This window comes from Vidua chalybeata, chromosome 2 (assembly GCF_026979565.1).
Source record: "Vidua chalybeata isolate OUT-0048 chromosome 2, bVidCha1 merged haplotype, whole genome shotgun sequence".
NCBI lineage: Eukaryota > Metazoa > Chordata > Aves > Passeriformes > Viduidae > Vidua > Vidua chalybeata.
The window spans coordinates 90,463,176-90,488,893 of NC_071531.1; the positions used below are offsets into that span (position 1 = coordinate 90,463,176).

The 25,718-nt window shown below is 35.3% G+C and overlaps 1 protein-coding gene across 4 annotated transcripts in view; it reads left to right on the top strand.

The window, feature by feature from the left end:
• The window catches only part of TNFRSF19 (TNF receptor superfamily member 19), a 57,018-nt gene extending 32,868 nt beyond the window's left edge, over positions 1–24,150 (top strand). For 3 of the 4 annotated variants that reach the window (XM_053935973.1, XM_053935974.1, XM_053935975.1), the window contains 5 exons: positions 14,532–14,696; positions 15,959–16,084; positions 16,896–16,998; positions 19,046–19,446; positions 21,896–24,150. In XM_053935973.1, coding sequence (XP_053791948.1) covers positions 14,532–14,696; positions 15,959–16,084; positions 16,896–16,998; positions 19,046–19,439 — 788 coding nt within the window. In that variant the 3' untranslated portion in view covers positions 19,440–19,446; positions 21,896–24,150. The remainder of the gene's footprint in view (positions 1–14,531; positions 14,697–15,958; positions 16,085–16,895; positions 16,999–19,045; positions 19,447–21,895) is intronic. The other variant, XR_008429472.1, reaches the window with a different exon arrangement.
• The last annotated feature ends 1,568 nt before the right edge of the window (positions 24,151–25,718 follow it).

Below are 25,718 nucleotides of genomic sequence, written 5' to 3' on the forward strand. Positions count from 1 at the left end.
TATAAATTAGTAAATTTCCATTTAAATTATTATCTGACTAACCAACTCAACTCTATTCCTTACTTCCTGCTTTATGTGTGTAAAGTACAGGTGATGGGGTCATACTTTCTATTTCAATTATTCTGCTCTTTAATCTCAAATAATGGGCAGTCCTCTGTTTTGGTTACTACCTTTGTATTATTGAGACTGACCAGCAAGTCATAACGGAGGTCTGTTGATAATATTCAATGGAAACTTAAAAAGCTGAATATGACACTGTAGAGGCTTTGCAAAGGTTTAATGCATTGCTTCATGCACTATAATGAGTAATCATCTACATCAGGGAATAAATCTACACAAAAGCATCTCTAGAAGACATTCTTCTGTGTTAACTGGTGTGGGTTTAGCCCCTTTTAATTCAGAAATGTATTGTCTTCTTGTCTTTCCCTCATTATAATTGTATTTACACTTCTGAAATGCAAATATTTTCTGTGTAAAAAGACAAAATATCCCTGATATACAAATAAATATTTATGTGGAGTATGCAAGACCGGGGTATAGTTCAGTAACAGAGCTGGCAGTAGAAGTACAAAGCTAAACACAATTTGGATTTTAATGCTTGTGTCTTGGTAGTATTTCTTTCTGGAGGCTTTAGAGAACTTGCTTTGGATCCACCTTTTCTGTGTGTCAATTTCCCAGCAAATTGTTAAACCTTTCCTTTTAACTACATATGGTAATTATAATATGTGATTTTTCTTTTGACAAAACATGGTTTTTTAGATTGATTTCACACAGGTTTCCATAATTACGGCTGTGTGAGATGGATTGTGACACATTCTTCTGGATCAAAATATAGGTAAAAAGTTCCATACTGAAGGCCTTTTATATATGAAGGAATGCTGTAGCTTGTGCACCAGAGGAAAAATACCAAACTGGAAAAGCCTAGTTCTTTCCTAGTCCTTTCCTGCTGTTACTTTGTGCAGGCTTGTGATGTAACACAAGTGGGATGCAGCCATAAAGTTTTCTGTTCCAGAACTGGATGAGCTTGTGTCCCACACTAGTGCTGATTGTCCCTCACAGACATTGCTGCAGTTACAAAAGGCTTTCTTGCTCACAGTCATCTCCTGTCGTTCTATATCACTCTCTTTTAAGTTCTGAGTTAAGAACTGAGTTGGCTTTGTTGATTGAACAACTATCCGAGCACTAGGTGGTTATTATTGAGGACATGGATCATTTCTTTAATGCCTGCATCATGCTAATGTCTAGATCTGTAAAAGAATTTTCCCTCCTGCCAGTTTAGTATTCTTTGGGGAAAACTGCTTTTTCCTTCCTTGCCACAGAAGGCTAGATTTCTGACACCAGAGAATTCACCTTCCATTGCTTTTAACTATTACGTATTTAAGCATGGCCAATGTTGCCAGTGGCCCATTGGTGTGACAGTTGTCATTTTTGTCTGCTAAAAATAATTTCAGTATTGTAAATTTAAGTGTTATTGTAAACTTTTTAAGATACATGATAAGAATAGAATTGTGGGTTTTTTCACTTTGCTTTCCTAGGTGAACACAGTGTATCTATATTGTTGTCATTTATCCCTTTTTAATCCTTTTGACCACAATGACTATTTTCAGTCTGTGCTGACAGAGTAACAGAGATCTCAGACAAAGAATTTTCAGATTTTACAAAAACAAATGAATGAGTAGTGAAGAGAGACCCACATTAGTGCACTTACTGAGATGAGAAGGTTGTGGCATAAACTCCTGCCACATTTGTTGATGGCAGAAAATGCACAGAAAAGAAAATAATGGAAAACAAATTATAATTTCTGAACCTCTTGAAACTGTTCATTTATTATGATTGGGGGAAAGAACAGAAAAATTTTAATACTAAAGTTTGAAACTTTAAGAAAACCATCTATCTAATATAAAATCTAGATTAGTATTAGCAGTCCCTACTAAGTAAGGTGTTAGCAATATAAAAAATTATTTCAGAGTGAGCAAATATAATGTAAATGGCTCCATCATACAGATGGAAAACATAGAATAAATTAGGAATAGAAATGTCTTTTTGTAACACTACTTGTTCATAACCTCTGGAAATGTAATATATAAAATATATATGGTCATAATCCAGTAAAACTTAAAGTAGATGAAGTTGACGTGAAATTTGACCAAGGTGAATTGCTCAGAGTGGCCTTGACTGTCTAGTTTCAGCATGAGAATTGCACTAATTATATGTAATCCATTTTTATTTGCTAAGACATGTATTAATGTATTTTGGAGAGAATGCAGTATTCCACAGTGTTCTTTGAAAATACATTCCTTGTTTCCATCCTAGAATATGATGGAATATATATCTTAAATATATATCTTAAAATGGAAGTAGAAATGTCAGCATGTGATTTTTAAAATAAATTGAGTCAAATTTCATTTATTTCATGAATTCACATCACAAGCTCATGCAGCTGATAATAGGAGTTCACACAAGCAGTACCCAACTGGCATTCAGAAGGTTTTATCTGATCAGTTCATGACAACACATAAGGGCATATTTTGTATCTTTGTTCTAACTCACAGCTGGCAACTCTACCTGCTAATCCCAGTGAAAGCTGCAGCTGAAAATGCAAAATTACTTTTGAACTTGCATATCCTTTCCCAGAGATGTCTGAAGCCTTGGAGATGTGTTCCTTTTATGATTCCTGTTAAAGTAGGGAATTGTTGCATTTAGAGTGAAGTCAAGCAATGAATCCTCGAATACCCATTGTAAGACCATGTTTTATTTAAAAAAAGAAAGCTAAGTATGACCAAAAATGCTTAATTTTGCATCCTTTCATGTAATAAAAACTCACTGTAGAGCTCACTTCTTTATTACATTTAAAAAAACCTTATTACAGAATGATGAAGTAATCACTATTCACTTCTAGCTTCTCCATCTAAAATATGAACAAGCAGTTTGCAAGCATGTTTAGTTTTGTTTCTTGACACTGTTAAGTACAGTTAGAACATTAAATTCTCAACTGCAGACTATGAGAATTTCAATGTGTTTTTTCAAAGCAGCTTACCATACTTCAGTTTCTAGTAGTAACTTGTGCAACCTTTCATCTTATGAGTCAATCCTATAATTAGTATCCTTCTTTGCCAGAGGCATACTGCATGTTTGTTTTAGGTACAGAAAGTCTGCAAGAAATTTAACTTAATCATTACTTTTTAATGTAAGAGCTGGTTAGCTCAATTACACTAGATTAAAGTGAGCTTGAAATTCCTTAGTTACAGAGAAGGGGCTAAACTGTGACCTGTAGTGAATAAGTACTATTTCCTATGGTTTTTTCCTTATGTGCACTTACTAATGTGGGTAGTCCTTCAGCCCAGGCTTGCAGTAGCTATAAGCAATTATCTGTTTTCTGTATGGTATGGATTTGCAAGGTTCTTATTTAACTTGGCCATTAGGTTATTCCAAATTATTCCAAGATTGCATGCATTGCAGTAAAGTTGCAAAACATTTTTTTTCAGTTAACTTTTACTTTATTGTTTTTAGGGGCAATCTGAAAAAAAATAGTGGTTACAGCTTTTCAGTAATTTTTAGACAATTTCCAATTACAGAAGCATTAGACTGTTTTAAATATATTAATTTAATAACATGCTTTTAAGCTGCATTCAGACTGAAAATACTGGTTCAAATTTATCTCTCATAATCACACAGGGAATGTTTGCATTAGCACCACTTCAGAAGCACTGCATTTTGGTACCTCTGGTATAAATCCATGCTGACTGCTGTGACTTTGGGTACAGAGTCCAAGCTGTGACTGGCATGTGAATATAAAATACTGCTAAACAAGTGCACAGTAGTGTGTTGGGGTTTTTAATTCTACTTGGTGCTGGTAGATACTATTTGACTCAATGATCTTAAAGGACTTTCTCAACTTCTAAGGATTCAATGATTCTAAATTGTTCAGCTACAAAATTCTTTGGCTGTGTTCCACTTAAATTTCTTATTTTTAAGAAAATACAGAAGAAAACATGGAATCCATCTAGGCTCAAACTTTCCATACTGCCAACTCTCTATTGAGAAAATCATTGTCAAGAAAAGAACACTGAAATACCACACCAGAGGACTGGAATTGCCTGGAGGACTGGAATGTATTGGAAGTAGGATAAAATGCAATAGCCTTATAACAAGAGTTGTGTGCTAAGGGCTTTAGCAGTAATGACTCATAAACCAACACCTTATGAGCTTGGAGCAGCCTTATAGAAGGGCATAATGTTCCTACAGATCACTTGGATCCTTCAAATTATTGTCCTCTACTTTGCTCACCTTTAATTTTTTTGGGTGATAAACCTCACACATTGTCACTCTTACTGGTTCACTTGTGCTAAAGCAGTTCTGCCAAACTCCTCTTTTACAAAGATTGTAGAATAATCTCACATGTTATTTTGGGCAGTGACATGTGCCTTTGAGGTGTAGTCCGTGACTATTTCCTAAAAGCATGAGCTCTTTGTTAGAGTTTTTTAACTAAAGGGTTGTGTCCACCAGTTTTAGTAAAGTTTCATTTCAGTCCAGTGGTATGATTCTATGTGCATATTACTGAATGGGATTCGTACTTGCCCTGTCTGCATGTGGAAATTTAAGATGGAATTAGTGCAGCCTAATTTGGACATCTAAAAGTTAATGCTTAGCACTGAAGTTGCCGGCCCAAACTCCCAATCAGGGATGAGAATTAGGTACCTCAAGAGTTCAGGCAAGCCAGATAACGTAAGCTTCAGTGACTAACACTAAGCAGTCGTTCAAGCCTTTTCAGAATAATTGCTTCTCAGGAAATTCTGTTCCTGGCTTTGTTTTAAAAAGAGAGCCCAAGGTGACTAGCTGGGTCTGACTTTGTCTTCAGACCTTCAAACTTCTATAGTTATGAATTTCACCTAGATGCCAATATCAGGTTAGATGAAAACTGCAGTTCAATACTGAATAATTGTGTTTGACTCCCTAAAACCTGATCTTATTCTTTTTTCTTTTTAATTATTTTTAAGGAGGAAAATTATTTTTTATAATGTAGATTTTTTTTTCACTCCTGCTATACAAGTAAAAACACAAATAAAAAATAGAGAAAAAAATTTTTTTTTACTTTTTGATAAAATGTCTCTTACAAACCAAAGCCCATATTCTAAGACAACTTGCTAAAGTTAGAATATGCCAGAATTGAGGCCTGCAACCATGAGATTCCCTCATATATAGTTACTCTAGTACAGGTTGTATTTACATTGTTGCATATTATTTCCCACTGGGTCTTTGTTCATTTAAAGCACAGGATAGGCAAAACTTAAAATTCTGTATTTGCTACACTTTATTTGCTACACACTCTTTTATATTCCATGCAGAATGTGAGGTATTAGATAATGCTGGACTTTTCTGGTGTTCTGCCACTGTAAAGAAGTTGTTACAGATTTTGCAGTTGTGACTGACTTTTATCTTTACAATGGAAGTGGTGTAAAAGTGTTTAACATCTGTTAACAAACTGAGACAGAGGAAGTCAAAGGCCCTCAAAACCCTTCATTGATTCTTGACAAAACTAGAGTAGGATGCCACGTTCTTGACTGTGACTATGTATAATTACTACATCTGTGAGCTGGTGATCTGAAGTTCACTCTATACTCAATGGAGAGATTAAGGGTGGTGTTTAAAACAAAACAGACTAATTACACCCTAAAAGAGCCTTTCTCATACCCACACACCCCTCCAGCCCTCCCCATCCACTGTAGGGAAAATTCAGGTGATTCCCTCCAAAGCAGATCTTTGCTTTGGTCAGATGAATATCACCTGCAGAGCCTGACTTGTCAAAGATAACCTTTCAGAATGTCTTCTGTATTCTATGGCTAATTCCTACTGACTTCTGTTAAAGAGGGAAGATGTTATGTTTCAGATTAAGTAATGTAATAAAGCAAGGATCTGGTATATAGCAGCCTTTTGTTCTGTATAACTTGACTTTATCCCCACAGCTTTAAATGGTAAATTAATAACTGCTTTTCATAAGCTATTGTTATTTCTGATGTCAAAGCTACAGCTTTTTCATTTGTAATACAGTTTGCATGTACTTGCACACTGGTGCACTGTAGGTAATTTCTTTGCAGTAAATTACACCATTTATGGTTTCTGCAGTAATACAAGCTGGGGATGCATGGCCAACTTCTAAAGGTGTTAACCTGTATGTTACAGAATTTTGAAAATTTATATTTAATTCCATGTATTTAGTGTTACTTAGCTCCCTAAAAGAAGTGGTTTTAAAAGATCTCGGGATTGCAAAGTTAAAAACTTTAAAAATAATAGTAGCATTGCTTATGCAACTCTTAACCTTAATTCAGAATTGAAATTCAGCTCAGCAGAGTGTATTATGAAACGGTCTTAATTACAATAACATACTTTTTGTTTTCCCTAGTGCAGACTTATTTCTGTCCCCAACATGTGCCTTGTGTGGAGAATTTAAGGTAACTTAGTGATATTTGAACATAATTGTAAACAGGAAAAATATACGTGCTGAGCAAGCCTAAGTCTAGTTTACGTAATTTTGTTCCAGTCTACATATCATGTGACTGTCGGCTGTGCAAAGAGGGGCCCTTACTCCTTCTGCCAAAGCTTTACAACTGGGCAAATTCAACTGGAGAGGAGAAATAAGCTTTTCCTAGCTCAGCTTCTAGCCTATGGCTGAAACAATCTCCATGAAGGTGGCAAAAGAGTCTTCATTTCATACATTTTGGCAAAGAGCTCTTAAGCTTTCTCAGAAGGCAGAAACTCCATTACCTCCTCTTTCAAAAGTTGCATCTGAAAGGCATTATAAAGCCATGCTTGTGTTTTGTCTCTTAATTTAATTTTAAAATAAGATCATAGATTTTTTTTTTCTCCATGGAGTTTTAAGAGAAGTGGAGGCCCCTCTCTGCCTCTGATTAATTTATGGGAAGAGCGAAGTACATTATCCTTCTCCAGGTTTCTGTATCTATAGGCTGAGCATGATGACATAAGGAACTGTGTTACTCATGTGACAGATATTTCAGATTCTCTTCTGTATTTAACCTTTTTGTCACACTGTATAGGAAGTATGTGACCTAATACAGGCCTTTAGCTTCCCAGATAGATTTGGATTTTAAAATTACAGTTTTTACAGCTTAACTTTTGCATACTTAAGCCTTGTCCATTTGTCACTTTTCAAAATGGATACCAAAATACAATGGCATCAATATTTTATGTGTATTGATTTTTAGATTACCCTGAATTATCTGCAGTCTGAAAGTTGTGAGTCTTCTGTATTTTATTTCTCATATATTCTCTCAATTTGGAAATAACCTTTTTAAATTTTAATGTAATAAATAGTCCAGTGTTGAACATGCCTGCACACACATAGGTATTTCCAGATCTCTTTTGAATACTGATTTTTTGTTGTTCATATCTAATAACTAGGCTCTTTCTGCATGGGATTTCTAATACTTGGAAGAATTTCCTTAGCATTTATATTTTTCATATTTGGTAACAAAAAATATTAGTACATTACAGAGAGTTTGAAGAGTGAAGATGTTTCTAACTATCAGGATTTCGTTTTCCTTTCCCAGTTGTTTCAGATTTCAATTTTAGGCCATGAGGCAACAAGGGAAAGGTACTAAAACTTTATTGAATTTTCTGGTAGCTGCTGAAACATCTAGCTCTCTGGACTAGATAAGTTATTTGGCCAATTCAAGAAGCTGCTTTTTGACCAAAATAAGGAAATTATTCCTGCACTGAATTTCATATTCAATTCAATATTTTTCTTAATGTATCATTTAGTCATATATTTGTTTTTGAATATAAAATCACTACTTTCTAAAGCTTTAGAAACTTTATGAATTAATTGTATCACAGTATCCTCTGCTATTCTGATGACAGAACAGCTTTCAAACAGAAGTGATGTAGCTGGGTACTGTTACCTTTACAAAGCATTTTTAAGGCAAGGACAAAAGCCATAATTCTTGAAAATGTATTGCACAGACATGTGCAATATATATTGCATAGTGATGTTTATGGAAATTTGTGTCAACAAACTTAGGGCACAGGCTTGCAATCATTATGAAATCTTTTGCTTTACTCCCTGGGTGTTACTACAGCTGAACGAGGATAAGGAGGGAAATATTTGGGATAGAAAGTAAAGTGTTAGAAATTACTTCTTGTTGAATCAGAGAGGGACAAAAACTCTTTTATGACTGATTTACATGTAATTTCTTCCTCTACTGGGATTTCTACGAATAAATACATAGATGTATATGGAAGAGCAGGTATGCTCCCTGCCTAGGGGCAGGCTTAGCTGCTCTACTAGCCCTCAGTCATGGTCATAGGACAGAGCTTTCCACACTAGTATTTCAATCTACTGAAAACCAATCTATGCACTAATCCAGCCTCATCATACAGCAGCTTTAAGAGCTTGTTTGAACCTTTTGGAACAGATCTGTAACCTGTATGCACGGGATTCACAATGTTCAATTACACTTTTGATTAACGAAAGTGGGTTATTCTCTATTGGCTGAAGAGACAACCTTCAGACATGCTTACTTTTCTGGTTACATGCATGCCATTGTCATTTAACTAGTGAATATACAGGTCGATTCTGAAGGGTTCATGGTCCCCTTTCCTCCCTTAGCAAATGGGTGATGGCAGTATCTGCTCCCATGAACTTGGTTTGCTTTTCAGCAATGCAAACTCCTCCTCTGCTTATGTGGGCAGTGTCTTGTCTAAGTGTTTTGGGACTGAGAGCAACAGAGTGTGTACAGAGACTGAATAGAGCAGAAACTGTCATAAACAGACCAAATTGACTCAAATTCTGCACAGGGATGTTTTTGTTTTCTAACTGGGTAGTCCTAAAGATTAAATAGGACCTCACATACAGAATACAAAGTACAAAAATACAAAAAGATACTTCATGCTTTCATTTTCTGTTGAAAAGATGAAACAGCTTTCATAGCCTGTGTGGGATGAATAAATTCTAGAGTTGGATTTGAACAAGAGAATAGCCTAAAATAGCATGTTCTATTTCACAGAACATATATTGCAAAGAATGTGGTTAAAAGTACAAGTTAGAGGTGATGTAAGAACACAGATTTTCTGCTGTATCTAGCAATCTCATATGTTCTGGCATAAGCTTTATGGGACATTGTTTTAACACATGAAGGCACCTAAAAAAGAAGTTACATTTTCAAGAAAATAGGGGTTGCACACCCTCAACTATCAGTGATGTAAAGCTGGCTTCTAGAAGCAAAAGTCAGAAAGGAAATTGTTGACACCACCACAGTCATTAACAGCAACACAGACTTGGTGCCATCAGATCACACTGGGTGTTTTCAGTTTGTGGAGGAGATCTCTGTCTTTTCTCATTAATAACCATTTATGTTGGGGGGTAGAATGTGTAGTTCAGTGGTGACAGAATTTCATCCCACTTCCTCTGATTTTTTTTTTCCTTACTCTTGGGTGTTTTCAGGTTATATGAGGGTAGCAGTGGTCTGAGCTGTTATTCTCATGGGCTTTTATATTCACATGACTAGACAATTCTTGAAGTTGGAAGTTTTGTGTATGAAACAATGTTACTTTTGTGCCTGTACAGTGGCTCAATTTAGATCACCATGGTAATACCAAGATTTCACATCTCTGAATTGCTAAAAGAAAAATGTGTAGCAGAGGTTGACTATGCCTTACAGACATTGTGGTGTGTATCCAGTACTGTGGAGTTCATATATATTTTAAATTCACATACACAGTGCAATTTTTCTACTATTTTAAACATAAAAGGCTGTCAGCAGCTGGAGTTCATGAAAATACACAGTGCAAGAGAAATGGTCTTGGAAATGAATAAATCGAATTTCAAAGATTTTAATTTATAAGCATATTCTTCAGGATTTCCAAACAATGGATAAATACTTGAATAGTCATTTTCTCCCCTAGGGCTTTTTGGTACATTTATTAAAAAAATAACAAAACCAGCAAAATAAAACAAACGAAAAGAAAAAAATTATAGTCAGCACTTGGAGCACATTTGAAAAATGTGGTTTGACATGATGAACTTTTGGGTGTAGGCCGTGCATGCAAAAGGCTGTCTTTTTACAGATGTTGGGAGACTCTGTCCCCAGTGTTTACCACAGTCTCCAACAGTAATGTTTAATAAAGTTTCTTACCTCCTGCTTGAAAGATCAGGAGAAGGGAGCCAATCTGCTGCTTTGTAAAGACTCAAGGATATATTTGGGGAAACTTGCTTTCCATTTATGTTGATGCTCAGTAGTATATAAAACATACATATTTAATCTATATATACAGACCTTGTACATGTAGTATCTGAATTGTCTATATAATATATAAGGATATAGAATACATCATTTTGCTTATTTGGGGCTAGGTAAACATACTGCCTTACTGCCTTCTTACTTTTACATGAATATAAACATCTTTACTTCTTTACTTTTTTTTTTTTTTTTAATGAAGGAATTTCAAAGTGAGCCACATTGCCTTACATTGGCTTGCCTTTTCCGTGGATCAAGGACACACACACAGATAGCCACTGCAGTGCAGCTGACAGGCAGCAACTTGTTAAATTAAATAACTTGAGGGTATGTCTGAGCCCTTAATTCTTGTCAAATTAAGGTTGATACCACTGAGTTGGGCCATCCAACGTAAAGGTCATGAGAAAACAGTTTTTGTAATAGGCAAATATTCTTTTCCCCTGTTGACTAGGAATACCCATATTCCAGGAATTAACAACATTTTAACCTTTGCATCTTACTTCCTATCCTGATACTAACAGATGGCACTCTGTACAATGTTACCATGTTATTGCTTTAAAGTGCAGTTTGGATTAGCTTTGTTATTTTGAGTAAACTCTCTTTATGTTAGCATTGACTTGACACGTTAAGAAAGAAACCCAAACATAATATTCTACCTTGTATTCTCCTCAGCTTTACTAGTTAGTGTATGTTTCCTGTATCCATGGAAGAAACATACAGTGTTGCAAGTTCAGTTTTCACATGGTTGATCTACGACAGAAAGCTTTCTTTTAGGTTTGCTGATTCCAGTAGTGACTGTAATTAATCATGGCTCTGAAAAAAAAAAAAATTGAGAAAATAAACATGAAATCAGTGACAAAGGAAGTCTTTTTACATTTTGCCCTGTCTCTTGTTGTTTGGTATAATAGGCGGAAAATTCAGCTATTCTGTTTATTGGCAGAAATTTTAGTGATACAGCTGGGATTCATATGTTCCATATTAGCAGAGTTACTGCTGTTTAACTGTCTTGGATTCACAGAAACTTTATTCGCTTTTAAGGACCACACCTCTGCATATACTGCCATTATAATGTAATATTGGTAAATTAAGGGAAGAATCTGTATTTAGGTTTACTGCTCAAAATTATTCAGGAGACACTTCGGTATTTTGGGTAATTCTCCTTCAACATCAGCATATTTTCAGAATATGTTAGAACTACGTCTTTAAAAAGGAAATCAATTTCTTGAATAAAATATGGATAATATGCACATGCTTTCCACAATCAGAAAACAGTGTACACCTCCTCCCTACTTTCTGAATGTATCTCATCCAGTTCACAAAGTGTTTAACCGCATTTTTAAATTTCATCATGTAATCATCTAATAGATGTAAGTACAAGTTTAAATTTAAAATGCAACTCCTTGCTTTACTGAAGTGGGACCATTAATTCTGTAAAAAGAGTTTATGAAAATGCATACATGTCTGAGTAACACTGAAAGCAGAGTTCAGCAATGCCCAACGGGCCACTTCTACAATAGCAATCTGCTTCTGAAATGCTGGTCTCTGCAGGGAAGATCACTATCATTATAATTAGAGCTAGACTACAATGGACTGCTTAGAGTAGCTATTCCAAAAAGTTCTTTGAAGGTGAAGATGAGTGGTAGGCATTCTCAGGAATAGAAAATTGCTTTCTCAAGTGAAAAAAAAAAATCAACAAAATAAATCTTAAATAGCTAGGTGGCTAAAAAATGTTTCAGTTTTGCCATCCCTATTTAAAATGAAATCACTGTATTTCCAGTTTGAATATTGCTGATGGACATTAAAGAAATATATTATTTATATTTTCCTAGAATATGTAATATGTAACCATACTTGAAAATAGATGTATTTTGTAAGCAAATGAATAGAGACAAAAATATAGAAGCTTCATCTTCTGTGCTCTTTTTCTTTTTTGCCCTTCAAAATTGACAATTCTTTTTTCTGCAAATTATGAAGGCCTAAATGTTAAGAACTGTTTAGTGCTCTTATGTACATTAATACAAATAGATATATTGATATGAAAAATATTTGAAGGTGTTCAGATCAGTTTTTTTATTGTCTGTTTTTTAAATACTTGTCCAGTCTGTCTTTAACCTTCTAAAGACTAGATCAGGCAGTTAACTAAAACTGAAAACCTGATACCAAAGCACAGTCTGATCTTCACACTAAAGGCAGCCCACCTTGCTATATAGACCGGATTTTATATATATTTACTGCTTCTCACAGATATCCTGGAACTTCATGCAGAAATTTCTTTGGTCTGGTAAAACTATAAACTTAAAACTACAGCTGCAAGAATCCTAGAAACTGAGTGAAAAGTTTTTTTCTGTGGGAGATTGAGCTCCTGCCAAAAGCATTCAAGTTATGACAAAATAATTATGACACTTATTGCATTTTCTTTAAAAGTAACATTGGAGATTTGGAAAAGAGGCCATAGAACTTAGCTCTGACTGAGAAAGGAGCATGGCTCTGTCCTCTCTACACACTCCCTCCAAGGATTTGTACAAACTGATGAGGTTCCCCTGAGCCTTTTTGAGCTTGAGCCATCCCAGCTCTCTCAAACTTTGATCACAGGAGAGAGAATCTCCAGTTCCTCAGTAATTTTTGTGGCTTCTCTGTTGTACTTTCTCCAGTTGCTCCACTCTGTGCAATTTGGCAAGTTGAAAGCATGTAAAAAAGATCTGCTATGAATTTGCTCTTCAGATTTTGATGTGACAGTGGAACATAATAGTACAAATTGAAGGTAAATGGAAATATTTAAGCAGATGTAAATGCAGTAACACTTGTTTCTCTTCATGCTGAAATCAGGAAATGAACAACTAAACTTTCAATCTCTCCACCTTTTTATATTACCCTATTTACTAGCAACGACATGATACTATAAGCTGCAGAAACTGTTTTTATTTGATACATTTGGTGGGTTATTTCTTTAATTTTCTGGATTCATTATTTCAAAGAACAGAGTGTTTCTTTTGTCATGTGGTCTTTAAGTGGTCTAAAGTCTTAGAATTAAGTTAATTTTTCAAAATGCCTAGGTTTTGTCAATCCCTATAGGTATTATAACAAAGCAATATGATATCACAACCCCTTTGTTTGATGTGTGTAGAGGAAATACCATAACTATTGCAGAAAATTATTCCTGAGTCATACAATTCCACCAGCTAGGTTAGGAAGTTCTCTCCTGCCATTATGAAATTGCAGTAATGATATTGAACAATTGTATTTATGTACAGTTTGATTAGAGGTTTTAATATACTCTGGCAGACATTTATCTCACAATTTAAACTTATGACTGCATGGACCATTTCTTAGGATATTATAGTCTTTAGGTTTTAACCAAATATCTTCTGGGATAAATAGGCACAGTAATTTATTTTTGAAAGTTAGTAAAATACGGTTTGTGGTTTCTTAAAATTTTGCTGCCGTAGAAGTACTCTATGGTTATTCATTTTTTCTTACTGAATTTAGGAAGACTTCACAGGAGATTGAAATAGATGGGCTGTCAAAATTCATAGGTTGTTTAAAAATAATTTAATTTAAAAATACATAATTTAAGACAGTTTCAACGGTTGTAGTTAAAGTTTTGATCCTTTAAAAATATTTTTCGCTTTCCACTTAAAGGTAAAAACATTTGTAGCTGGAAACATTGCTTAAGTCTTCACTAATTTGGGTATAAAGTTAATCTGTTGAATGTTGACTAGAGGTATTATCTAGTATTAAAAAAAATCAATGAAGAAAAAGAGTTTGCAGAGTTGAAATTCTGGGTTTGATCTTGGAAATGACCATGGTGTCATGACATATGCAACAAAGCAGGATGATAATTTTGACAGCATTTGAACTTCTGTGGGTGTCTCAGTACCCAGAAAGTTTCCTTATTAAGGGAAGTTCATGTATTTGTACCTCCCTCTAGTGGATCACTCTTTCAGCTCTGCACGAGGAAATGTTCTCCATATTAAATTCATGTGGCATTAAATATTCAAATGTCTTTGTTTTCATGGTGAGGATCTGATTCCATTCTCATGGACAGTCTGAATGTGTTTGTGTGCATCTCCGCTCATTATGGCACATTTTGCAATATGTCTTTTCTAAGATTCCTTTTCATACTGAAGGTGCCGATGATCATATCTATCTATATGTGCAACTAATGTTTGTCTCTTTTTTTCCTGTGCTGCAAACCTCTTCTGTTTCCCAGACTTTCATTTACATGACTATTTTCTGGAAATGTCTGCAGTTTGCCTTAATTATTATTTAATTATATTTCAGGTACTACCAAGGTGAATCTTGTGAAGATTCCTTCAACTGCTTCCAGCCCTCGAGACACTGCTCTGGCAGCTGTTATCTGCAGTGCGCTTGCAACAGTGCTCTTGGCTCTTCTCATCCTTTGTGTTATCTATTGCAAGAGGCAGTTCATGGAGAAGAAACCAAGTTGTGAGTTTCAAATTTTTACTGTTTCTTGGGGATCTTTATAAAGTGGTATTAGTTTGGCAGATCTCTCTGTAGGTAAAGAAATGAAATGTCTACATCTTTTAAGCAAGTTGAGCATGAGGTGGTCAGTGTAGCACACACAGCCCAGGACTCCATCCAAGTTTGCCAGCTCAGTGTAGAAGTTTCAGCTGCTATTGAGAAAATGCTGTTTAAATGCCCAGAAATACTCCAGTTGTATCAATCCCATGCCATACTCTGCTAGATGCTGCACAGATGCATTTGGACTATTCATGGTGGGACATTACAGAGTTGCAATGTCAATGTGGAAATACCAGTTTGGAAGATCAGTGCATCAAATGCAATTGTGAAATACAGATTAGGTCATCAAGATAATGAATATGGCCAGTGTAGATGAGAGATTTGTCATCAACGGTTTTGATTTTATGGGCACATTCAAGATGAATGAAATGCCTGAGACAGATTTGTAAATTTATTTTAAATCCTTAACAGCTCATCCATGTAATTTGTTTATAATAAATGTTTTTCTGCCTCTTAATTTAAATTAAGAAAGAAGAAAGTGAAAAGCACTCTAATTCCCATTTATCATTTTATAAAACTTTTATTAAAATATGTTTATAGCATCTAATGAACCCTGGATGCCAAACAAGAATACTATCTAGGATGAATTGACGTTACTGCTGCTCTCAGCACAAGCAGAAACTTACAGAAGTTTACAGAGGCATTGTAAGAATTGTTCCTAACCTAGAATTGCTTTACACATGAACTTTGAGAAATTCTGACACAGTGAATTCAGACTTCATTTAGTGAAGTGCAGTAACTTGTTTGCCTTGGCCTACAATTATAGAGATTAAAGGTAGTCTGCTGTTAATATAAAGCTCTTTAAGATAATATAAACAAAATCCCAGTGGCTGAAAGCTGACTCTGGAAAATTTCAGATGGGAATCACTGAGAATCATTAAACACTGCAGAAATGTAACAGTGAATAAGATATACTCTCAAATCATCAAAATGAGAGCAGATGTCCTCCTAGAAGAGGCTGTAATTGAACCAGCTGTTCTAGGCTTTGTTACAGAATCTGTGGTTTACATTATTGGAAGCCACATGGTCACTGTGGATCTTTCAACTGGAAAATGTATGGACATACTTTATAGCATGACAATAACACATTTTGTAAAGAAAGAGAGCTCTGAGCAGGAAAAAGGGTAACACTTACTGACATCAATTTTTATTCACTTTGTTCATAGGGTCTCTGAGATCACAAGACATTCACTACAATGGCTCTGAATTATCATGTTTTGATAGACCACGGCTAAGTGAATATGACCACAGAACATGTTGCCAGTGCCAAAGAAGCGCATCACAGACATGTGGTATGTTATGTCTACTGAACGGTGACTTTATTTTATCTAACACTTGAGTTGTGACAATTCAACTGCAGAGCTAACACTGTCAAACTAACCTTTGTCCTAGGCTAATTTCTTAATAAGCAGAAAGGATTTTTAAGCAGCTATTTGGGGCTTTTTGTTTCTTCCTGTATTCATTTCAGTGACTTCACTTGAAAAAGAAATTAAAATGTCTATCTCATTTATTTCGGATAAAAATAGCACTGCAGATGGCTTTGAGACTTAAATGAGTGTGAAGGATTTACCAGAGAATATCTAAGAATGTGGTATGAATGCTAAAGGACATTAACAACCTGGACAATTCAAATCATTGCCATTTTGTGAAGTCATATCAGAACAAATGCAGTTATGACATTAAGAAATAATAAGAAGAAGAAATAATAAGGCTATAAGAAATAATAATAATAATTAAGAAATACATAGTTTAACACAAAAGCACAGGCTTCAATATCATCCTGATAGCTTTACTCAGAATGCTTCCACTTATGTGTATTCAACTGAGAAGAAAATTAATTTTAAAAATAGGTACTCATGACTGGCTTCTATGTTGCTACTATAGGAAGGACTTGGCTTTTATTAATATTTCAACTTTAAAGGAATAAAGATGTTTTTAAAAATGTTTTTACAGCAAGAAATCTCTTGCTGTGAAAGCATTTCCTCAATCCATGTATTTTAATGCAACTGGCAAAATAATACTCAAGTTTGAAAAAATCAGAGACTAAGTTTATCCAGAGCTTTGATAGTTTAAACACTATTAAAATTCATTTTCATTCCTTAGGACCAGTTCATTTGATTCCCTCATTGTGCTGTGATGAAACCTGTAGCATGGAGCACAGCAGTCACAGTTGTGCTTTCCACTCACAGACCACGCTCAATGAAAGGTAACTTAGTTTTACAAATGTGTATGAAACATGAAGTATTTTTTATGCAGTCAAATTAATATTTATACAGAGACAACAGCTGCTTGAAGTGGAATGAGAGATTTTGATGAGCTGTACCCATATCATCCCATGTTGTGCAAAAATAGGTTGATTGTGACAAAATTAAGTATTACCTAGTAAATACTGACTTGATCCATGGATTTCTCTGAAGAAGTGGCTTCTCTCACAAGCATATAATGTTCCTTCTACTCTATGGTACCTTATAGGCTTTGGCCACACCCTCTTCTGCTAATGGTTAGCAAGCTGCTGCATAAACCCATGAATCTGGGGGGATTGAGGTACAGTTCACAAGTGGCATGAAGATTTTATTTAAGGAACTCTTTAGGACTGCAAGTTTTGAAATATCTATTATTTCTGAGTTTCTAGCAGGTTTTAACTTTTATTTTCTCCCAATCATCTGAGTATAAGTATAGTAGTAGTTATTTTTACAGCAGGGCTATGAGCTAAATATATAAAATTTATAGTGTCCTTCAGAGTTTCCTGGTTACAGATTTTAATACAGGATGTATTTATTTCTTTTAGCTGGAATGATTTTCCATATAAGGTTTAAATTGGTCTTCAGCTGTTTGTTCTCACAGCCACATGTTACTAAAAATGTAGAGGCGGCTTCTTCATAAGTATTGTTTGTGCAAGGTGACTTAGCGACCTAAGTACAAATATCTACGTTTTCTATAACAACTTGTTTAAATACCAACAAGCTTGAGTCATCCTTGTATACCACGGAGGCTGACAAATTGAGAGTTGTGTACTTTTTGCAGAATCTTTTGGTTAAGGCTTTAAAAATAACTGTAATATCCATGCTATGTGGACATCAAAGATCCTGTGGTTCCTTCCAGTAGAAATGGAGCTTGTGCCAATTTCCTTTGCCAGAATAATGTATTTCCTTCAATTGTGGTGCAATGTCCTGACTTTTGGCCTCATCTCTGCAAATTCTTTGTGTGTATATCAAAGCTATTAAAGCATCACATTGTGGAAATGAGTAAGGCTTCTTAAAAATTGTTCTAGGCATGTTAATATGGGACAAGTTTTGTCACACTGCATATCAGACTTAATATAGCATTTGCAGTTTTAAAAATCTGTAGAAGGTTTTTGGAAGTAAAACATATTGGTATAACTTCCTGGTTTTGTTAATACTTATTTTGGTGTATATATAGTGAAAACCACTACTGGACTTTCAACAGTGTTTGGCACATGTCACTATTATGATGCACTTTAAATAAACTTGAGGCAGATAATACTGAGTTTCCACTTCTACTTTCTTCCATTTTCCATAAAATAAAAATAATGCTTGCTCTTCTTTAACATTATGTCCTTTACATGTAAAAGAGAATAGAAGAAAAACTTCACATTTTGAAGGCTAGACAGAACAAACTGAAAAATCCAAAGTGAATACGTTATCAGGTTTAAAGCAAGCATGAAGTTTCAAGAAGCCTTGTTGCCTATTCCATTCTACCAGTCTGAAGCCATTTTTCTGAAGACTTCTTTTACTTCCATTAGATTTTTGTCTATCTACAGTTGGGGGAGGAAAAAAACCAAATCCCTCCCCCGGTGTTGAAGATGCTAGACTCTGCCCAACCATCTTTGTTGCTGCACTTTAAGCCTGTTACATCTTGTCTTAATACTCCCCTATCGATGCACTGAGAGAAAAAAAAATCCTTCTTCTTTGTGACAGTGTTTATATCTGAATGCTACTATAGTATTATTTGTTATATTTCTGACCATAAACAACCCCAACTGTAGTTCATGTTTTGTGGAATCCTGCATTCACTGTCCAAAGTAGTGTTCACCAGAGCTTTTGTCATTTCCAGCCAAGGAACAAACTGTATCCTTCTCAATAGAATTAGTTTGTACAGGATGTCTCTAGAGTATCAATATAACCCTGTTAAACCTTCTTGAAATACCTATAATTACAAATTATCAGTAATTCAAATACTGATAATATTTTCTGGAATGCTTTGTAAACCATGTGCTTTTTATCCTTTTGCAGAGCTTCTGATTCTGTTGGAGAAATTATTCCTGCTTTCCTTGGTTCTCTTTCACACTCTACTTGTGGAGACATTCCAGATGCTTGGCCTCTTATGCAAAACTCAGCTTGTTGTGACAGCATTTCTATCTGTGAATCATATTCAGAACTGGCTGGAGGATCTGCAAAATCCTGCAGCCCTGAGACTGAAAATGCAGCCACTGTTGAATTGGATAATAACCAGGAACCAAGTGAAGTACTTATTTCAGCTAAGTCTTTTGATGGAAATGTTGCAAAGTCCTTTGAAATCTCCGAACACAGAACATGCACAGAAGTTTCATCACTTCAGAACTTGGTGACTGCTGAAGGCCAGCCAAAGACAAAGTGTAATGGAACAACAAATGACTCTACGGACTGATAAAGAGGTAAAAAACATAACTACAAAGGAATGAGAATAAGTGCTCCAGGCATGTACAGCTAGATAAATATAGAATTGCAAGAAGTTCTAGGCTTATATTTCTTCATAGGTTACACCTAGCTATTGCTGAAATAAATGAAACCTCTACAAGAGATCCAGCAGTTTCACGTTTTTAGATCATTAGCTACATTTGAAAGGTGTAATTACGTAAACTGTGGTGTTGAAATATTACTCAGAATACAGGAGTAAGTCTGTACATCAGTCAGCTTTTATCAAGGATAATTAATTTTAATTTTTTTCATTAAATTTCAAGAGAAAAATTCAGTTTAATAGCCTTGTGACCAAATCATCGTGTGAGGCTAGCCTTTGTTTATGAGTGAGAACTGAGGAATTGGCTTTGCTTATTGCAAATAAAGCATAAAAGACGTACAAGTGTTCATCTAAAAATATTTACAAAGCCTTTCTGTAGAGTCATTGCAGTAGTACTAGAAACACAAGAGAATCTCAAATGTCTTATAATGCCATTTATATTCCCATGTCATCAGATAAAACATAAGTTAGTCTATAAAATGCAACTTTATCTATAAAAGCTCAGAGAAAATGCAGGTCTGAGGTCAAAATGCAAAGAGGTGATAAACAATTGTCTCAACTATGTAACAATGGAATGTTACAAAAAGTCATACTGCTGCTGCTTCATCATTATATCTTTTTGAATATTAGCTGTGCTCCATATTTTTAAAATGGAATTTTCTACTTTTGGAAGTAATCTAGAGCCTCAAGTAACTAATCTGTGAAAGGATCCCAAATTATGGCCTGTGTTCTGATGGCAAGTGGTGTTACTCCAGGCCTATGCAGGCTGTGGCTGGAAAGGTGAAACAGTCTACTGTGCATGAACTCAGAGGCAGGAACACAAGAAGTTGCCATAATATTAATAATGCACCAAACTTAATTAAGAAAATTATGCTATCTGTAATTATGAAAATTTTGGGCCATCTGCAGAAGTAAACCTGCATTCCTTTGATCCTCTTCCATTTGGTTTGCATTAACACTTTTGTCTTATTCCTAAATATGAAGTAGAAAGTAGTTAGTATTTAGTAAAAACCACACATATTCTGAAAGCATGCAAGAGCAGAAGTTTCTTTGTAAATCCGGCCTTAATTGTTTAGGTGACATTGTCAAGAGGAGGAAAGGGAAGGGAACTGACTGTTAAATCAAGAATTGTTTTGCCATTGACTTCAATGGAACTTGTCACCCTGAAAATCTGCTGTGTCACTGACAACATCAGCCTTATCCAGGTGGCACATATTTCTCTCAATGTATTATTTACAGCATAAAGTTTTGTCTGTAACAATGCTGGGCACTACCTGCCCATGTGTCAGATAGCAGCACTGACAGTTTTATTTTTGTGTGTTCCCAATATCATTTGGTGACAGTTGTATTCTGTAGCTGTGTGTGGGAGGGGACAGTGACATGGATATGACTTCAGATCTCAACACTGATAGTTCCCAGCAGTTCTTGATGTTCTAAGGGAATGCATTTCCATATTAACAAGATTTTAAAAAATCAGAAATTTGTGGGTGTTTTCCCACCATGCATCAACCTCAGAGGTACACAATTAATATTATTTAAGAGTTTACTTAGATCAAAAGAACCACAGGATTTCAAAATATGACTACAAAAATTAGCTTTTATTTCACTATACTTGTTACAGTAAATGAGCTGTAAATTTTCTTATTGATTCCTATGTATGGAGACATTCCTATGGAGACAGCTTTTCCAGCATCTCAAAATCCTGTATGCTTTGATAGTTTTCTGCTGTCCTCTATTACTACTGAGATTTGTGTATAGTTTTGAATAATCAAGGTCTTCAGCAGGGTTAAGTTTTTCTTCTTTTTTTTTTTTTTTTTTTTTTCTATAATAGACCCTACTGATTCATTTTGTACAATTTCTCCCCATTCAGGCTCTACAGTGTGTCATTATGTGTGCATTTTTGGCAGAGAAATTTCAGTAGTGTTCATGGGACAGGACCAGGACTAGACTTACTTGAGATGTATTTTCAGGATGAACACCGGCCAGCTTTACAACTCCAAGACAATTATTTCATATCAGTCTATAGCATTTTTTCCCATCTGCTCTTCATCTTTCCTGTCTTTTTGAAATATTTTGAGGCAAGGATGGTCTTTGTACTGCCTGAGGATGCATTACAGTCTTGCATAGGTCAATGTTTTATTGTTATATTTCAAAATAATAACATAAAATCAGAATATAACATATTTTATATATGTACATATAAGTCTAAGCTTTTTACTGTGGGTTTTAATGCAGGTTTAATCTTCAGGTGAATTTTACAGCAGGCAGTAAGTATACCTCTACTCTTTTAGTGTTTAGTCAAATACAGGAGTGCATACAGGTTTTTTATGAATTTATGTAACCACTCTTCTGTCATTTTGTTTTAGGGACTGGAGCTGTTTCTCTCAGCAGTAAAACTGAATGCTTCCCTTATACTCCCCTGCTGATTCTCATCAAACATAGTCTAGTCTTCAGCGTTGCGTGGTTTCCAATCCATCTGGAAAAAAATGGCATCATTTCACACCTGAGCAGTTGTGTCTGAGCTGTAACAGCTGTGAAGTTAAACTTCAAGAAGCATCCTGTGAGGACCCTGAAAGTGGACTTATGACCTTTTCAATCTCTATTTCTATTTCCTCAGAGTCTCAAAACATCTAATGGAGTGAGCTTAATAGTATATATAAATACAGTAAGAAATAAAAATATTTCAATGTGTTTAGGGGGGGGTCTCAAATATGGCTACAGGTCAGAAAATGTGGGACAACATGGTGCCAGTTACTCTGCCTGCAGATTTGTGCATGCATTAGGATTATTTTTCTGCTGGTTCTAATTTTAAATAGTATTCCTGCTATTGAAGGACGTAAAAAATCCATTTGTGTTTATAAAAGGATCACCTATTAATAAAATGAAGCTTTTATTATGTATTACATTATAGTCAATAAGCTAGTTTGGGGAGTTAGAGAATAAGCATGTTACAGTATGTGTGGTTGAAGTCCCCTCCATCTAATTATTACATTTTTGGGAGGTGGCATCATTCTGTTAAGTGTAGCAGGAGATTAGCTTTAAATTAGATTTAGTTTAATGAAGGTCAGACATATAGATAAGGACATTTAATTAGTGGTCTCAGTATTAGAATACAACAATTCTTGTTTTAGGATATAATTTTGAATGTTGAAATAATTGTAATCAACTGTCAAATCAAAATGTCAGACTATAGCAAGTGTGCCATGAAAGTATTTATACAGTGAGACTGTTACCAATATTTTTTATTAATGCATTATTTTTAAGGGTCAAGCTCTGTGGTGAACTAATTCATTCATTTAGGAGTCACTTTCAATCAAAACCCTCTGTCCTTCTTACTGTAGTACTGCGTCAATTCAAATTTTCCACACAAAACATAAGAAGTGGTTTGCTTTGTCACATCCCTTAATATAATTTTTCTCAGCCATTTTCATCCCTAAAATAGTTTTTGCTTCTGTTGATAATGCCAGTAACCTCCACTGATTCATGACATTCAAGAGGCTCACACTTGGCTGTGGTGAACTCTAGCAATTATTCCTTAAAGTACCCAATGTGCCTTGACTAAAGCAAAGCAGTCAGCAAAACAGATGCCAACAAATTGGCAATAAGTATTACTCATCTTTCCACACATGGTTTGTGTGGCAATGGAAATGTTGAGGCAGTATTCAGAATCCATTGTGGAAAAAGACTTTTGCTTTGAAGCACATAGAAGAAGGCTGGACCTGCACAAAAATAGCTAAAAACAGTACAGGCAGCCATGGCAGAGAGATGCTCCAGCTGTTCACCAGTGAGATTGTTCATTTGTGCAAAAGCCATGAATAACACTTCCCAAATTCAAACCAAATTGAACAAGTTACCCAAGTGATTTTTTTACTGTTGTTGGGTTTGGTTTGGGTTTTAAGTAGTAGATACCACCTGTTGGTCACTGATAGAATAATAAGCAGTTATACAGTACAATTACTCAGATAAATACTTTCACATATATATTTAAACATGAGTAGTTTTGAATAATTTCTTTGTATACTTTCATACATTTAAGAAGTTACAAAACATTATTTTTCACTACATGTGCATGAAGAGATGTGTGCTTCTTTGTATATACTTTGTAAATAGAAAAAAAAAATCCAATGTGCATTTCAGTATATAGCAAAATATTTCCAGAACATATGGAGATTTAACTTTTCACTAATAACAGTTCTTGAAAAAGCAATGTTCAAAAATTTTGCCAACATCTGCCACGGTGTGTTTTCCCATTGGAATTTAAACTTTGTATAATTGTTTTTATCCAGCAATTCTAGAGAAAGATTTTTTTTTATGAGTGAAAGCTTGATAGCAAATTGGGAGGAAAAAATGGAGTGTTTTTTTAGATATATGTGTATATTTTGTATATACTTTTTTCCTTAATTTAACCAAACTGGTCTTTTGTATATTGCCTGTGGCAAGCAATATTGTATGTGCCAATAGAAAACATCCACTATCACTGCATTTTGACTGCCCACATGTCGTGTCTAGGGACTTACAGTGCTGTTTTAAATACTCCTTTAACAAATGTAAATTAAAACCTTGTATAAATTGTTTTGTAATACTTTTTCTACTTGTGAATAAAACGTTACGTGAAACAGTCTTGGTTTGTTGACCTCAAATTAATAATAGCTTTCTGTACAAATTTAGTGATGAATTCTTCTAATTCTTTTAGAATTCCATAATGGGGTAATTATATTAAGGTTCTGGTAGAATTTGGTGCGTCTTTATCTTGAGATGTTTGCAGTAACATCATTCTTCAAGCAGGAGGACCCTGAAGAAGCAGTAAATTAACATTAATGCTTCAAATCATAGTGCTTCAAAACTGTTTAAAAATTCTGCTTCTCAAGAAAGGTGGCAAAAAAAGAGGTGGGGAAAAAAGTCAGATTGCTGTCTTTACAATGTCTTAGAGAACAGAACTAGGTTGTTTCAGACAAGACAAATAAGCAAATAATGAGAGGAACTGTATTTTTGAAGCAGGATTGGAGTCATGGCCCCAATTTAAATGATTAAGAAAGGAATGGCAGAAGACTGAGAAGAAAGAGTGATTTGATAATTGCATAAAATTGGTTCTTATGAGAAAGCCATAAGCAGTAACTGGAAACTGAATCCAGGTAGGGATTTCAGATAACATAAAGCCAGGACGCTTGTGCTGGAGTGTGTGATTTTTGGGGGGAAATCTGGGGGAGACTCAAAAGCTGCTCTGTCCCTGTCTCTGGTTTAGTTGAGCAAATTTCACATTGGTTCTTCTTGGTGTAATGCTGTTATTTCTACAGTCTTTGAAGTACATAATTCAGAGCTTAACTGGGGATCTCCTGCCCAGAATAGCAAGGACTCCTTATTACCCCTGTGTCCAGGTGCTGCACTCCTGAGCAGTCTTCTACTTGTTTTCTGCTCTGACTGCCACATGCCCAGCCCACCTGAGTGTCCTTGGAGTTCACCTGGAGGTGTGCAAGTCTGCACGGCAGCACATGGCATGTTTGGGAGGTCACTTTGTGCCAAGACAGGGATCTTCATGACTCTCAGCACTGCCAGGATTGCAATGGAGTGCCCTGACAAAATTTTTTTAAAATATAATCAATAAACAGGAATTGAAAAACTCTATCTGGAAACAAAGTACAACTGAGAGCACATGACATACATGACCAAAATATTTGCATAGATGTTTGTTCATATCAATTAGTATATAAATGTTACTAACATATAAATGTCATTAACAAGGCTGCAATTTTCCATCTAAGCTTTCCATAAGGTCTACAAAAAAACCCTCCCACCCCAAAATCTTTTCCCTGCGTGCATTCCTATTCAGTACAACAGTATTTCCTGCCTTTTCTACAAGGTAGACCAAGCCCCTAATCCAGTCCTCCTCATCCTACCAGGAGTTTGAGATCACATGGCTTTTCCCTTTGTTGTGGGCTCTTTGAGGGCCTTTGGTTTGCATTCCTATGAAGTCCCTCCAAGCAACAACCTCCATGCATTAAATTAATCCTCTCCCTGTCTTTGGTGATGGAGGTTTAGATCACTACCTGCAGCACATTCCAGCACAGACACTGCTGCTTTGTTTTGCCCTTTTAAAAAGGGGGGATTGAAGGAGGGTGCAGTGTTTTATCAGGCATGGAGCAAGCTGAGGCTGGGCACTGCAGAGCAGAGCCACACAATGCACACTTTGTG